The sequence below is a fragment of the Ochotona princeps genome, chromosome 27, assembly GCF_030435755.1.
Source record: "Ochotona princeps isolate mOchPri1 chromosome 27, mOchPri1.hap1, whole genome shotgun sequence".
Lineage (NCBI taxonomy): Eukaryota > Metazoa > Chordata > Mammalia > Lagomorpha > Ochotonidae > Ochotona > Ochotona princeps.
In genome coordinates, this window is record NC_080858.1 from 7630176 (window position 1) to 7643617 (window position 13442).

The 13442-nt window shown below is 41.9% G+C and overlaps 1 protein-coding gene across 1 annotated transcript in view; it reads right to left on the bottom strand.

Moving 5' to 3' along the window:
- Positions 1 to 2278: 2278 nt before the first annotated feature.
- Positions 2279 to 13442, bottom strand: part of STK38L (serine/threonine kinase 38 like) — a 67360-nt gene continuing 56196 nt past the window's right edge. The window contains exons 6-14 of the mRNA XM_004592635.3: positions 12037 to 12160; positions 10505 to 10659; positions 10099 to 10201; positions 9277 to 9338; positions 7322 to 7439; positions 6614 to 6737; positions 6424 to 6519; positions 3671 to 3762; positions 2279 to 3566 (exon numbers count right to left, since the gene is read on the bottom strand). Of these exons, the coding sequence (XP_004592692.2) occupies positions 3439 to 3566; positions 3671 to 3762; positions 6424 to 6519; positions 6614 to 6737; positions 7322 to 7439; positions 9277 to 9338; positions 10099 to 10201; positions 10505 to 10659; positions 12037 to 12160 (1002 nt within the window). The 3' untranslated portion in view covers positions 2279 to 3438. The remainder of the gene's footprint in view (positions 3567 to 3670; positions 3763 to 6423; positions 6520 to 6613; positions 6738 to 7321; positions 7440 to 9276; positions 9339 to 10098; positions 10202 to 10504; positions 10660 to 12036; positions 12161 to 13442) is intronic.

Below are 13442 nucleotides of genomic sequence, written 5' to 3' on the forward strand. Positions count from 1 at the left end.
TGTGTCACTTCATGTTTCTGTCTACAGCTTTGAAGGGATATTTTTACATAAAAACTTTTTTTCAACTATCTCTGTTGCTTAAATGTAATACAACAAAGTGTATAAATGTAATAAAAAAAATTTGGTTTTGCATCAGGTGTAAAAGTTGCTCAGTAGTTTACATCTCAAAATGGTCTTCCTTGAGTTTTGAATAGCACCTATCGCAAAACTCAAGGATAAAACCGAAATAAGCTCACCAGTGGAAATTTTGTAAACATCATTTTTATTGGTCTCTTACCTTCAGTGGAAAAGCCCTCATGCCACCAACACATCTTTGAAACTTAGCAGCTGAACACCAAAGTCAAGAGCCCCAGGATTATTTTCCTAGATAAGTGCTGGAGGATATTGCTTTTTAAAAAAATAGCTAATGTGTGTATATATATACATATGTAAATATATGCACATATGTTTATTACTTCATTCCTTTTTAAAGCAGCAATAGCTCCTCAAATTTTTGTCGTAAAAATCTAAAATACCTCTAGAAATCCCAAGTGTCTTATATTTATATTTGTTCTAGGTATTTTAAGATTTCTCAGAAATCTAAGTGCACTTCTAAAGAGAAACAAAATTTCAATAAAGCCATAAAGACAGGGAGGGGGGTTCGGATCAATCACGGTGGTAGCAAAGCAATTCAAAGGGAGACTGCTTTTCATAGCTCCGGAACTCTACAGAGAAAAATCCCAATTTTTTTCTCTCAGGTCATCTCACAGTAACTACCAAACTGTCTACAAGAAAACACCAAAAGAAATGTACTTGAAAATATTTTAAAGGTTACAGGTCCATACAAAGATATGCAGGTGTTCAAACAAAAAGTATGCTGTTACAGAGATAAAAGAAACTCTACCTTAATCCTGCCTTAGCAACCAATGACTTTTTAATATTTCATGTTTCCCATTTTCCAGTCAACTAGCTCATTAAATGGGCTATATTTATTAAGCAGCTGATTTATAAGTAATTCCTTATTTTCCAGACAGCACAATGCTTCCATAGATTTCAAGATTTAAATCCATGTTACCAATAAATGCATAAACAAAAATAACATATTTGTTTTGATACAAAGGTTTTTAATAAAAAAGAGTCTACATTAAATCAGGAAACCAATAATTAAGAATTATACAAGCTTCCTGTGTACGTAGAAAAACCAAAACCACACATTGTTTATAATAAAACTCTTTTAATTCAAAATAGAGCCTAATTTAAAGAAAATGTCATTACGCCCAGTTGATCAGATAGGGTTCTGTTGTTTAAATGAAATGATTCACCTGAAATATGGGAGATGCGTAACAGAGAAAATTCCATCGCAAGGGAACTCTGCAAATCATCTTGTCCATTTGCATCATGAATCAAATTCTTGGCTTCCAGAGGGCACACACAGTCTTGGATTGCTTTTAGATAGGCACTTAAGAAATGCTTCTTGATGAGGGGAAATCCCCAAAGATTGTGAACCACTCGGTTACCCCTGGGGTAGGACAGACCCTTCCAGATGGCCTTCCCCCTACCCCCCAGGAAATCCCGACTGCTCCCATGGAACTGACACCAGAACCCTCCCTGCTCTCTGCACAGGCAACTAAGAAGTCGACTTAGGTAATTCAACTCCTTCCAGTCAACCTCCACCAAGTTTCCATCTGGAGACAACTGTCTCACTAGAACGAGACAATGTGGCTCAACCTTGCTTCTCACCTATTCGTGACCACCCCAGCAGGAGAGGAAGGTGAAGCGTAAATACCCCATAGACCCCAGCTGATGTTCTGGATGTTTTTAAAAAACGAAAGGCAGTTACATTCAGAAAACTCAAAGCTAGTCCAATTGAGATAAACCCAGAGTTTTAGTAGCTCACTCAGCCACATGATCCAGATGGAAAAGTGGAGATGGGCTGCTAACAGCACACCAGGCCAGTACTCAGCAGCAAGTACCTGACCAAGAGCCTGGGGAGCTGCCTAGCAGCACCTCTGTAACAGCTGCTGTCACTGCCTATGGCTGCTGTGCAACTGCCCCCATTCGGAGACTGGATTCTGAGCACAGAGCACTGGGAACCGCCCTAACTGCATCTTCACGTAAGAGCTACAGCAAACAGGAGGTGACTCCTGGATAAGGACTGTTTCTCAGAGAGTGCTACCAACACCAAACTTACCGAGTCATGTTGGAGGGACAATGTTGGGCCACAAAAGGTCATTTAACTCTGAGGAAGTCATCTCCTTACTGTCTAATCACAATCCCCCTCGGCCTTAATCCGTCCATTTTTAATTCTGTCTGCCCTAACCACTGTGATGGAGCTAAACATGAGCAGCAGTGCTCTTGGACGAGCTGGCCCTCACAAGGATCTGTCTGGTCTGAATTAAGTAAAGGCAACTCCTCATCGGTGGTGGCCGTCCGCTCCGTTCAGGATCTTTGGTACATTTGGAGCACAGAACACAAGTGCTATCAAAGGGACTGAACCTTAACCAGCTGTGATATGGAACAACTTTCTAGAAAACCAAAGTCAGTAGCTTTGTCAGAAGTCTGACATTTAAAAAAATAGTTTAATAAAAATACACTAGTTCTACCAGCAGCTGTCATAGTTGTTTCTTGAATCTAACTCACCAGAATCAAATTAAAATAATGCTGTGTCCTCTTGTCACAGGAGAGCAACTCCAATTTTGTATGACACAGAACATCTCCCTATTAGCATACAGACTACATATATAAAGGTCAGTATTTCTGAATGCGAAGTGAATACATTAGTAGACTGCTTGAGTGAAGGTGTTAAACTTCCTCTTTCTTATTATGATCTTGTCACACCCTACTGTAGTGTTTGTGTAATAACTGGATGATAAATTCTAATTGCTTAAAACAACCAGTGTATTTTCTCCTTAGATTTCATGAAACCATTACAGAAATTTCTTCATATATATTCTATAGATGTTCAAACCAATAGGGCAAATGTTCTAACACCAACTATGGAAGATGGCTTTTACTGATTATCTAAACCCTTAGGATTTGCAGGAAAACAGCAGGACTGCAGTGTCACCTACAGGTTAGCCTATGTTGCTTTAAGTGATATGTGATCTCCTGAACTGATCAGAGGTGTTACAGTTCAAAGCCATGGCACACACAGGCAGACTGGACCTTAATACACGGGTAGGCAGTGCACTAAGAGAGGGATGCACATTCCTTGTATTCCAGTACCTTTATATAATAAAGTTAAAAAGAATAAAATATATAAAAAAAAAAGCCAGCTGGCACTGCCAACCAATTCCTGTAGTAGTCTTAGAAATCCTAATCCCGTAGAATTTCCTCTTGTAGTCAGAGAGCACCACCATCCGTCCTCAGGAGTGTTTCTGTGTGCTGTGCCCTATGCCAAGCAAGCCTGGTGATGCAGCTACCTGAGTTCTCTTGGCTGTGGGTGAATGCCATCTTCGCTCATAACTTTCCAGCTTTCATGTAGGTAGGGATGGAGCCTCGCTGAGTCAGCCCCTCAAATCTTTTATAGGTATAATTGAGAAAAACCCAGTCTTTGGACTTGTAGTCTGCTTCTGTGGTGTTTGGCACTAGAAAGATGGAAAAAGGAATCATGAATGAAGGCAGTTCATTGGTGAAATGGAAGCACCCCCACTGGTTTTCAGTAACAAAGTTGCATTATACATTATCTTACCTGGTTGTAAAATATCAGATTCAGGGAAGTCATCAAAATTTGAAGTGTCATCAATACTTTTGATTTCTATGGGGATTGCTGCTGGCCTTTCCCTACAAAAAGGCATTGAGTAAGAGAGAGAGAGAGAGAAAAGGTATTGAGTAGCCATGATTAGATTCCTTGAAGCCTAACTTTTCAACAAACAATTCTACTTGTAAATTCCACATGCCACTCTATACATATCACAAAGGCCAAGAGACTCTACTGTGGGTTTGAGAAAACTCGAGCAGATTTGAAGAATCCAGTATAATTTTTAAAAACTTGTTTATCTAGTACTTACTTATATAGAAAAAGAGAGAGAGGGAGAGAGGGAGGGAGGGAGGGAGGAAGGAAGAGGGCGTTCACCAACTGGTTCACTCCGCAAATATCTGCAGCAGCCAACACTGGTCAGGGTTGGAGCTGTGGTCAGGAACTCCAGGTCCCCCACACGGAGGGCAGGAACCCAGTTACACGAGCCATAATCAGCACCTCCTGGATTGGCAGGAAGCTGGACCTAGGGGCCAAAGCCAGCAACTGCACCCAGTAGCTGCACTAACAGGACAAGGCATCTTGGTCCCATGGGCACAATATATTTTTTTTCCTAAAATATTCTCATTTTCTGACATTGTCCATGCCTACAATCTTGGAAACATTTCAATAGCAGAATGACAGACTAATGACTATTCATGAAGGACTACCCATTGTAATACTAGAGGGAAAAATCAGTGGGGAGGATGGGAAATCCCAGAGCCCATGGAACTATATAATAAAATAATAATAATCTAATTTACTTAGAATTTACATATCTTTGTATTAAGACTTTCTAGTGCCATTTTTAAAGCAAAAATATTAGTGAGAGCAAAAGTAAAACAGAAGAGATTTTATTTTAAGGATTTTTATAATTACATAAAGTATGTAAGATAATGACTTAGGAATAAAATTCTTCTAGTGGAAGATCCATAATTCAAATGTCATTTGGGAAAGTAAGTGGTACAAAAGGTGGAGAGGTGATGTCTCCACAATGGAACTGCTAGGTTGTAATTTATAGAAATCACAATTGTTAAGACATAATATAGATGGGAAGCAAAAACCTGTCATACACATTTTATGAGAATCAGGGATATAAGGTTAAAATGAAGTGAGTCATGGAAACGTCTTCTTACACAAAAATGTTTATAAATAGTTAAGAGGAGCTATCAGCTTTTATTACCCCTCTCTCCAGTAGTATTTGCTGGATCCATAGGGGGCTAAGTTCACTAAAAATGTCTTTACCAAAATTATTTCAAATGATTTATTAGTGCTGTCATTTCCCAAGCTCCAGGACATCCACAGAGGTCCAGGTTCCTTTTTTTTTTTTTTTAAGATTTATTCAGTTTATTACAAAGTCAGATATACAGAGAGGAGGAGGACAGACAAAGAGGAAGATCTTCTGTCCGATGTTTCACTCCCCAAGTGAGCCGCAACGGGCCGATGCACGCCGATCTGAAGCCAGGAACCTGGAACCTCTTCCAGGTCTCCCACCTAGGTGCAGGATCCCAAAGCTTTGGGCCGTCCTCTCCTGCTTTCCCAGGCCACAAGCAGGGAGCTGGATGGGAAGTGGAGCTGCCAGGATTAGAACCGGCGCCCATATGGGATCCCGGCGCATTCAAGGCGAGGACTTTAGCCGCTAGGCCACGCCGCCGGGCCCCTAGGTTCCTTACACCAATGGAACAGTGTTTGCATCTAATCTATGTACATCGTTACCATGCACTGTTCATCTGTAGATCACTAGCTCTATGTAAGATAATGTCAATTGTAGTGAGTATCTAGGGTATAACAAGAAAGAAGGCCACACATCTTCAGTACAGATATATTTTTCCCCAAATATATTTGACCAACAGTTGGTTGAATACATGCTTGCAGAAAATATGCATATGGAGGGGCTCTAAGCCTTCCAAGCCATAGGGAGAAGCACCCATGTGGGAGACCAATACGGACCCTGGCTCTGGATTTAACCTGGCCCAGTCCTGACCACTGAAGCCACTCATGGAATGAATCAACCAGGCAAGGTGAAAAGTGGCTGGCCAAGCTGGTCTAGTGCAGCAGCAGAAATGAGGTCAAGGAAGAAAACGGTGTCAGTTGGAAGGAACACCAGCCCAAAGTGAGAGGGCAGGAGGAGCAGCAGAGGCTGTGCAAGATGCAGCCGGAGCTCAGGGGGAGGCGCAGAGCCCACAGCCTGAGGCAGCAGCGCTCAGGCTTACGCTGAGGAGCACTTGGCGGCATCAAATCGACATTTGTCAACTGCTGCCACTGGCAGAATATATTGCGGGTAGTTCAATCACAAACAGAAAAAGGCCAAAGCTCACAATGAACAACCACATGCAATTCTTCAAAGTTACTGCATTATTTTACTTTTCCCCTAAGGGTTCAACAAAGAATAGTATACCTTACTGTAAGGTAAGGAGACACAGTTTGAAATGTAAACACATCCCTCAGATGCAAACAGCCTTCCCCGGTAACTAAGAACACCCCAAGGACCCAGATCAAAGTCTGGGTTTCTTCCCTCAATGCAGACGACAGCAAAGGCCGAGCCAGTTAGCTACAGCCGTTAGTCTCACTCACTTACATAAAACATCCTGACTTATCTTGCAGCAGTGCCGCTTCTTGTATTCTGTACACAGAATCCAAGGCAAATTAATGGCTAAATTTAGTCATCTGTTTTTCTCCAGCCCTCCCATCACATCCCAGGAACGTACCTGATGTGCCCCCAGTCTACACCTTCAAAAAAGGGGTGCCCTTTTATCTCTTCTACTCCACTATTTCCAATTCTGTTTTCAGAGTCAATACAAAATCTAGAATATGGAAACAGAGAAATTATCTCGGGTCTTGTGGGTATCCATAACATTTCCAGATACCGTGAACTGCTCGAGGAATTTAACTACTCACCTGAGAATTAAGTCCTTGGCTTTCTCGGATATGGGCACCTCTGGAGGAAACACCAGCGTCTCTTTCCAGTTCATCACCTTTCTGTATGTTTCTTGAGGTGTTTCAGAGCAGAAAGGGGGGTACCCTACACACCAAAGAGCAGAGGGATTCCTCAGCTTTAGTGACGAGTCCAGTTGGCTCACCACTGAAGGTGCCTCAAGGGACAAAACTCCCTGTCAGACAGGCCTCCAGGCACTGGTTTCCAGAAAAACTGCTATACCTAAGTCAATGAGGGATTTAAAGCCCACCCTCCTTTATTTATCTATTTATTTATTATTTTTGAGAGACAAAAGAGAGCCTTCACCTACTAGCTTACTTGCCTGGGCCAAAGCTGGGGGCTGGAAACTCAATCCAGGCCTCCCCCATGGGTGGCAGGAACCTAATTACTGGAACAATCACTGCTACATCTGAAGGTCTACAATGGCAAGACACTGAAGTCTGGAACCAGAGCTGCTATCAAACCCAGGTACCGCAATGTTGGACATGGGTGTTTCAGCTGCTCAGCTAAAGGCTCACCTTCTCTGGCTTTTTATCAGTATCTATGTTTTAGCACAGGGAGACCCAGAATCAGGTTTAAAGAAGCTCGAAAGCCCACAATATCTCCCATATATGTTCAAAGGACAAGAAGAAATGTATAGAATATGTGCATAAATTAATGATAAAACATACCTATTAGCATTTCATACATAATCACTCCCAGAGACCACCAGTCACATAGCTTGTTGTAGCCAGTCTGCATGAACACTTCTGGAGCGATGTAGTCTGGTGTCCCAACCGTGGAATACGCCTACAAGGGAGCAACATGTCACGCATGCACTCGCAGTGCTGTTTTGCATCTCTGACTATGCCCGCTACCAGATAAGGCAACATACATGGCAGGCCAAGTTTCATTTAACAACGACTTTGCATGATGATCCCGTGTAAGGTTTAGTGCTAAGCACTGAATCTAATGCTATGTTCTAGAACACATGACTGTGCCCTGGGGAAGCTCAGCTGGGTTATTAGTAAATGTAGTTCTAAATTCATTTTAAACAGAAAGAAGAGTCAGGACCCAGGAGGGCTGGCTGCCCTGTTCTCATGCCTAATGTGTGTGTGAGCTCATTACCCAACCTCTCCAAGTCTCAGTTCTGCTTACACAGACCTGGAGAAAGGACACCTGTCCTAACAGAGTTGATCTGAGAATGAATCAAAAACGAAACTGTGCTCTGTGAACTACAGGCCAGCAGACAAGTGTCAGGTCTGGCAGGTGGATCACCAGTTGAATTCCTGGGATCTGCTAATCCATCAGGAAATTATACAGTTTCTCGTTCCGAATTTGTATAAAATCTTACAGAAACTTTTTTTTTTTTGAGGTAATGGTAGTTCTCAACTAGGGCTAATACTTTAGGGGCCATGTGAGAATGCGACAGAATCTGCCATCTCAACGACCTGGGGGAAGGCACGGCTGGCACCCAGTGTGCAGCAGATCTGGGGGCTCAGAAATGTCCTGCCTCCAATCCCAGAGTCCCCTCTGCTTCTCCCTGAAGCACGACAGAAGGCTTGGGACTCTGGGCCACGAGCCGGGAAGCACACAGACAAGCAATACCTGTGACTCTTCCATCAAGGGGGGTACAGAATTCCCACCACAGTTTTCAGCGGTATTCATTTTTTTTCCCTTTAAGAGCAGGAGATGCTGTAATTACTTTCTCAACTTTAAAATAGGATCTAAAAGTGACAGATTTAAAGTAGAATGAAGTTTATCTCCCAATGCATAGCTCCATACATTTTGGAAACCATGTAATGTTTTACAAGCAATTGCTTGGCTAATGAGAGAGTAAGCCTCTTAACCTGAAGGTTATGGCCCGTGATTGCAGACGGCACCAGAAAAGCAGTTGTCAACTGTCTACTTTCTGAAGGCACACTCAGTCTCCCTCTCATCACTTGGCTGGACTGAGCAAATATTTATAAAAGGGCCTGTGCAAGCCAAGTGGTAAATAGGAAGTTAGGAAAACAAAGTTAAATGGAGCATTCCTAACCTTAAAACTGATCAAGGACTTAGTTAACAAGATAAGGGGAAACAGGCAAAAGAGGAAACAATTCTTACACTTGCCAAGTAATAGAAAGGAAGTGGCATTGAGTTAAAAAGAGTATACTTCTATATTAAAGGAGGAGTTAAGTTTATCTATAGTAAAGTCGGCTTCCAAAGTTTATCTATTCTTCATAATACTGTGGACATTCCAACCTTCCAGCTTCTCTATAAAGAATGTCTTAGAAACTGACAAGCACCTTACTTCCGTCAGCTTCATGAGTTACCCCATGAGGATGGACGACTGGGAAGTGGGAGCTGGCTGGCACTCACTGCACTCACAGTCACCTTGGGGAGAGGCGTTCAGAGAGCAGCTGTGGGTCAGCATCTAGCTTCCCCGGCTACTGATGCGCTCAGGAGGCCCCTGGAGTGAAGCCGTAAGATACACAGCCACAGTTCCGCTCACAGAGATGCTAAGCACACTGTGGGATTCCAGAACCAGCTCCATCGCTGGTGCAGACTAAGTCCTAAGCAGTGTAAGGATATAAGAGCATCAAGAGAGCACACGGGAGCTTCGGGGACCAGGACACAGAACTCCATGAAAACACCGCTGACTCACCAGCTGCCTCCTGTTCTTCTTCCACGTTTCTGCTTTCCTCTTTGAATTCATGTTCTGAAAAGCTGAGTTCACCACAACAGTCATCAGCAGAGAAAAACTCTTATCAAACCCCAACACCTCACATATAAAAGGGTGCTTCAAATAGCTGACAATCAACTATGCCTGAGTTTCCAAACAATTTTTGCTCCAAAAGGAAAAGATATTCGCAAGTCAGAGTGGCAGAGAAGGAAGTCAGGTGCTGGTTCACTCCCCCAGTGGCTGCACCAGCCAGGGCTGGGCCTGCTGACGTCAGGAGCCTGCAGCTCCTCCCAGGCCATCACCGTGGCTTCCCCAAGAGCACTGATAGCACACTGGAGTAAAAGCAGAGCATCCAGGACTCAAACCAACACTTCAACAGAGCTGCCTGTGGCAACACGTGGCAGCCTCACCTGCAGGGCCATAATGCCACACCCAACTTACCAGATTGATTCCAATTTCCACAAACTTTCTTTTATGTTTTTCTACTTATTTTTAAAATCTTACTATTATGTTCCATGATACAGTTTTGTAGGCATAGGGGTTCCCCTCCCCCTAACCCCTACCTGGCTCTCCAATTTCTTTTCCCACCATTTCCCCGCACAGTATTACAATAGTATAATCTTTTAGTAACAGAAGTTTAACATTCTGCTTTTTAAATGCATCATGGCATTGTAGGTATAGGCAAAGGCAGAAAATCTAGTTACACAAGCATTTCAAAGAGCCCTATAAACAAGGAATGAGGAGATGAAAGGACTGGATTAAACCAGCTTTAATATTTTAACCAGAAAGGAAAATGGAACTTACAGAAGTCACTTGGTGGGTTGTGTGTGAGATTTCTGTAGAATTCAGTCCTGTGAGCTTTCTTTAATCCTGTGCATAAACCAAAATCCGATAATTTTACATGACCCTAAAACAAAAAGTAAACAGGAGATTACTTAGGTTTTGACAAACTCCTCTTTTAAATAAGCTTATTGTTATAAACATTCTTAATGTGGAGTTCCTGCAGGCCAAACTGTAAAGTCACAAATAGTTGATGATAATAATTTTAGAAATTAGACGAGGGAGGAAGACAAGAGCGCCTATTCCCTTGATGGGATTCCATTTCCGAGTCCTCCATGAAAGTGAGTTGTTTAGGAGTAATCTAAACTGTGGCTGACCACTTCTAGTCAGCTCTGCTGCTCTGTAAAGTGCCAGCAGTTTATCCACATGCCTTGGCGTCCAATAAAAGGTTGTCTGGTTTAATATCCCGATGGATGAAGCCCAACTGGTGGATCGCATCTATTGCTAGAACAGTCTCTGAAATGTAGAACTGTGTCTCCTCTTCTGTCAGGGTGTCTTTCTTCATTAGCAACGTCATCATGTCACCTACACAGGGAGAGTGAGCAGCATGTTAATGAAAGGGGAAGACCTTGCAAAGGCTCTTTTTAATTACACAATGAATGTCAATTTAGTGTTTCATGATCCACCTAGCACACCACTAACAAGCTCTGGGACCGAATAAGAGTCACTGTGCAAGACGAAGTTGCATAACATTTAATGGTTTTAGAGGAAAGTCTGTGAAATCAAATCAGAGTGAAGTTGAATGAAAATATATCCCTGCTCACCAGCCAGAGTCAGTTTTGTAGAAAGAAGAGTTTAATACCCTGCTGTGGGCAGCACTGCGGCACAGTGGGTTATCAAGTCTCCAGCTGTGACACTGGCACTCCACTGGAGTGCCATTTGAAGTCGCAGCTGCTCCATTCCGAATCAACTGACAATGTACCTGGGAAAGCAGCAGGAGCTGCCCCAAGGGTTTGGGCCCCTGCTACTCAGCTGGGGAGTGAACCATCATATAATTATGCCTGATTTTATTTTTCCATTCTTCTACTGATGGGTACCCATCTCGTATTCGAGTTTTCACTTTAGCAACACTGGGGCAATGAGAACCCTTCTATACAGGTCTCTTGTGCACATGTGGGAGAGGAACTCAGAGACACACAGTGTTGCAGAAGTGCTGGACTGGAGAACACATGCATTTTAAGCTCCACTCCATTGAGTATCTGTAAGTAGCTTTCCATGAAAAACAAATTCACAAGAGGCTAGTAGCTCCCACTGCCTCAATTCCACTCAGACTCAGCAGCCCATTAAGGTTTCTGTTAGTATAACTGGTGCAAAACAGTACCTCACTCTAGTTTTAATTTATATTTCCTTGAATATGAAGGAGGTGGCACATTTTCCTGAGTTTCTGTGAACAGTGAGGGTTTATCCTCTGTACCTTTCTATCCTTTGCCCACTGGCGTGTTTGTCTTCTTCTCTGTGAACCTAATTTTCCTAACTCTTGACCCTGAATAATCTAATTAAATATAGTGAACTCATATTAGTAGTCTTCAAAATCTACCAACTACATCACTCCTTCAAAATAATCTGATTTGTGGTCATAATGAGCATTATTCTGAAAATAAATACCAAAAAATGATTGACTGATTCTAAAACCTCCAAGGTAGGAATATCAAACTAAGCCCAATCAAATAGCATTACTATTACATGTTTTAAAAATGTCTGTCATTGGGGATTGGCAGCGTGGCCTAGTGGCTAAAGTCCTCGCCTTGATCCCATATGGCCGCTGGTTCTAATCCCGGCAGCTCCACTTCCTCTCTATCTCTCCTCTTCTCAGTATATCTGACTTTGTAATAAAAATTAAAATAAATAAATAAATAAATCTTAAAAAAAAATGTCTGTCATTGCTAAAGTGTTTTCTTTTACCTCCAGGAAGAAATTCCATGATGAGATAAAGATTCCTCTTATCCTGAAAGCTGTAAAACATCTTCACCACCCAGGCACCATCTGCTTCTACCAAAATATCTCTCTCTGCTCGGATATGGGCCACCTAGATGAATATATCACAAAGAACCAATTACAACACAGTATACATTTCTCAGGCTTGTATGTTACAAATTACTCATCCATAACAGTCACGAAAGCTCAAGTTTTAGAACATATTTCAAAAATCTACCCATGTTCCCAGTCTCATTAAGCTGCTTCCCAGGGGGCTCCCAATCTGTTGGCGCTTACTCTGTATGTTTAACCCTGAAAAGTGTGACAGAAAGCCAAGGCCTCTCACACTGGGCAATGACTCACCGAAAGCTTTCTAACCCGAATCTCTATCGAGCATGAGCCTACCTTTACAGTATACACTGAAGGCACCAGTCTGGCCTTGAAAGTTAAATGTAGTTAACCAATGCTCTAAAACTTGAAATGGAAAAGCCAGTTTGCTAAAAGGAACAAACTGGAATTAACTGTTAAAGGAACCAGCTTGATTTTTTTTGTTTGCTTGTTTTTAAAGACATAGGAATGTTTATGATACCTTTACATGATGTATTATGAATTTGCTACACTATCTATAAAAATCAGCAACACTGGTAAAGATTACCAGAGATAACAGTATGTGAAAATTTTGCAGACCAGAAAATTCTGTCAACTGAATAACCTATGGGATTAGTATAATTGGTCAATTTTCAGTTGTTCTGTATTATTTATTCAAAGATTAATTAGCACTGGGGGTGGCTTCTCCCCTTATCTTCCCCCTTCTCCCAGATATAGGAAGAAGAAAAAGAAAATATGAAAATAATGGTATCACCCACCTTCCCCTAATCCTTGACCCTTCCCACCCTAAACAACTATGTAAACATCATCAAAATAAAATAAAATAAAATAAAATAAAATATTAATTAGCAATAAGACTTTATTTTATCCTCGTGTTAATTTCAGTGAATATTTTTGTCAACTCTGAGTCACAGCACAGGAGAACACAGATTTGTAAATGTTGTCGTGACAATAAAATAGGACCTGCTTAAATGATCCTGTCTGGGGCTACTGTACCATTACATGGTATTCTGAAAGCTCTCAGATCCAGACACTGAGTCACCAAGCAACGAGACCTTCTTCTCTGGCATCAACAACCTTTATAATCTTTCTGGATGTGTTTGATTAAGTGAAACACGGCACCAGCTGCCCTTTACACACCATTTGAAAATACACATGGTAAAGGCCTTAAAGATCTTAGTCACATTGCAGGATGTTCCCAGAAGGGGTCCAAAGACAGGAGTGCAGTATGTGTGGTCAACTGCTATCACACAGCAGGGATATTGCAGCTGTTTATGACCGTATTG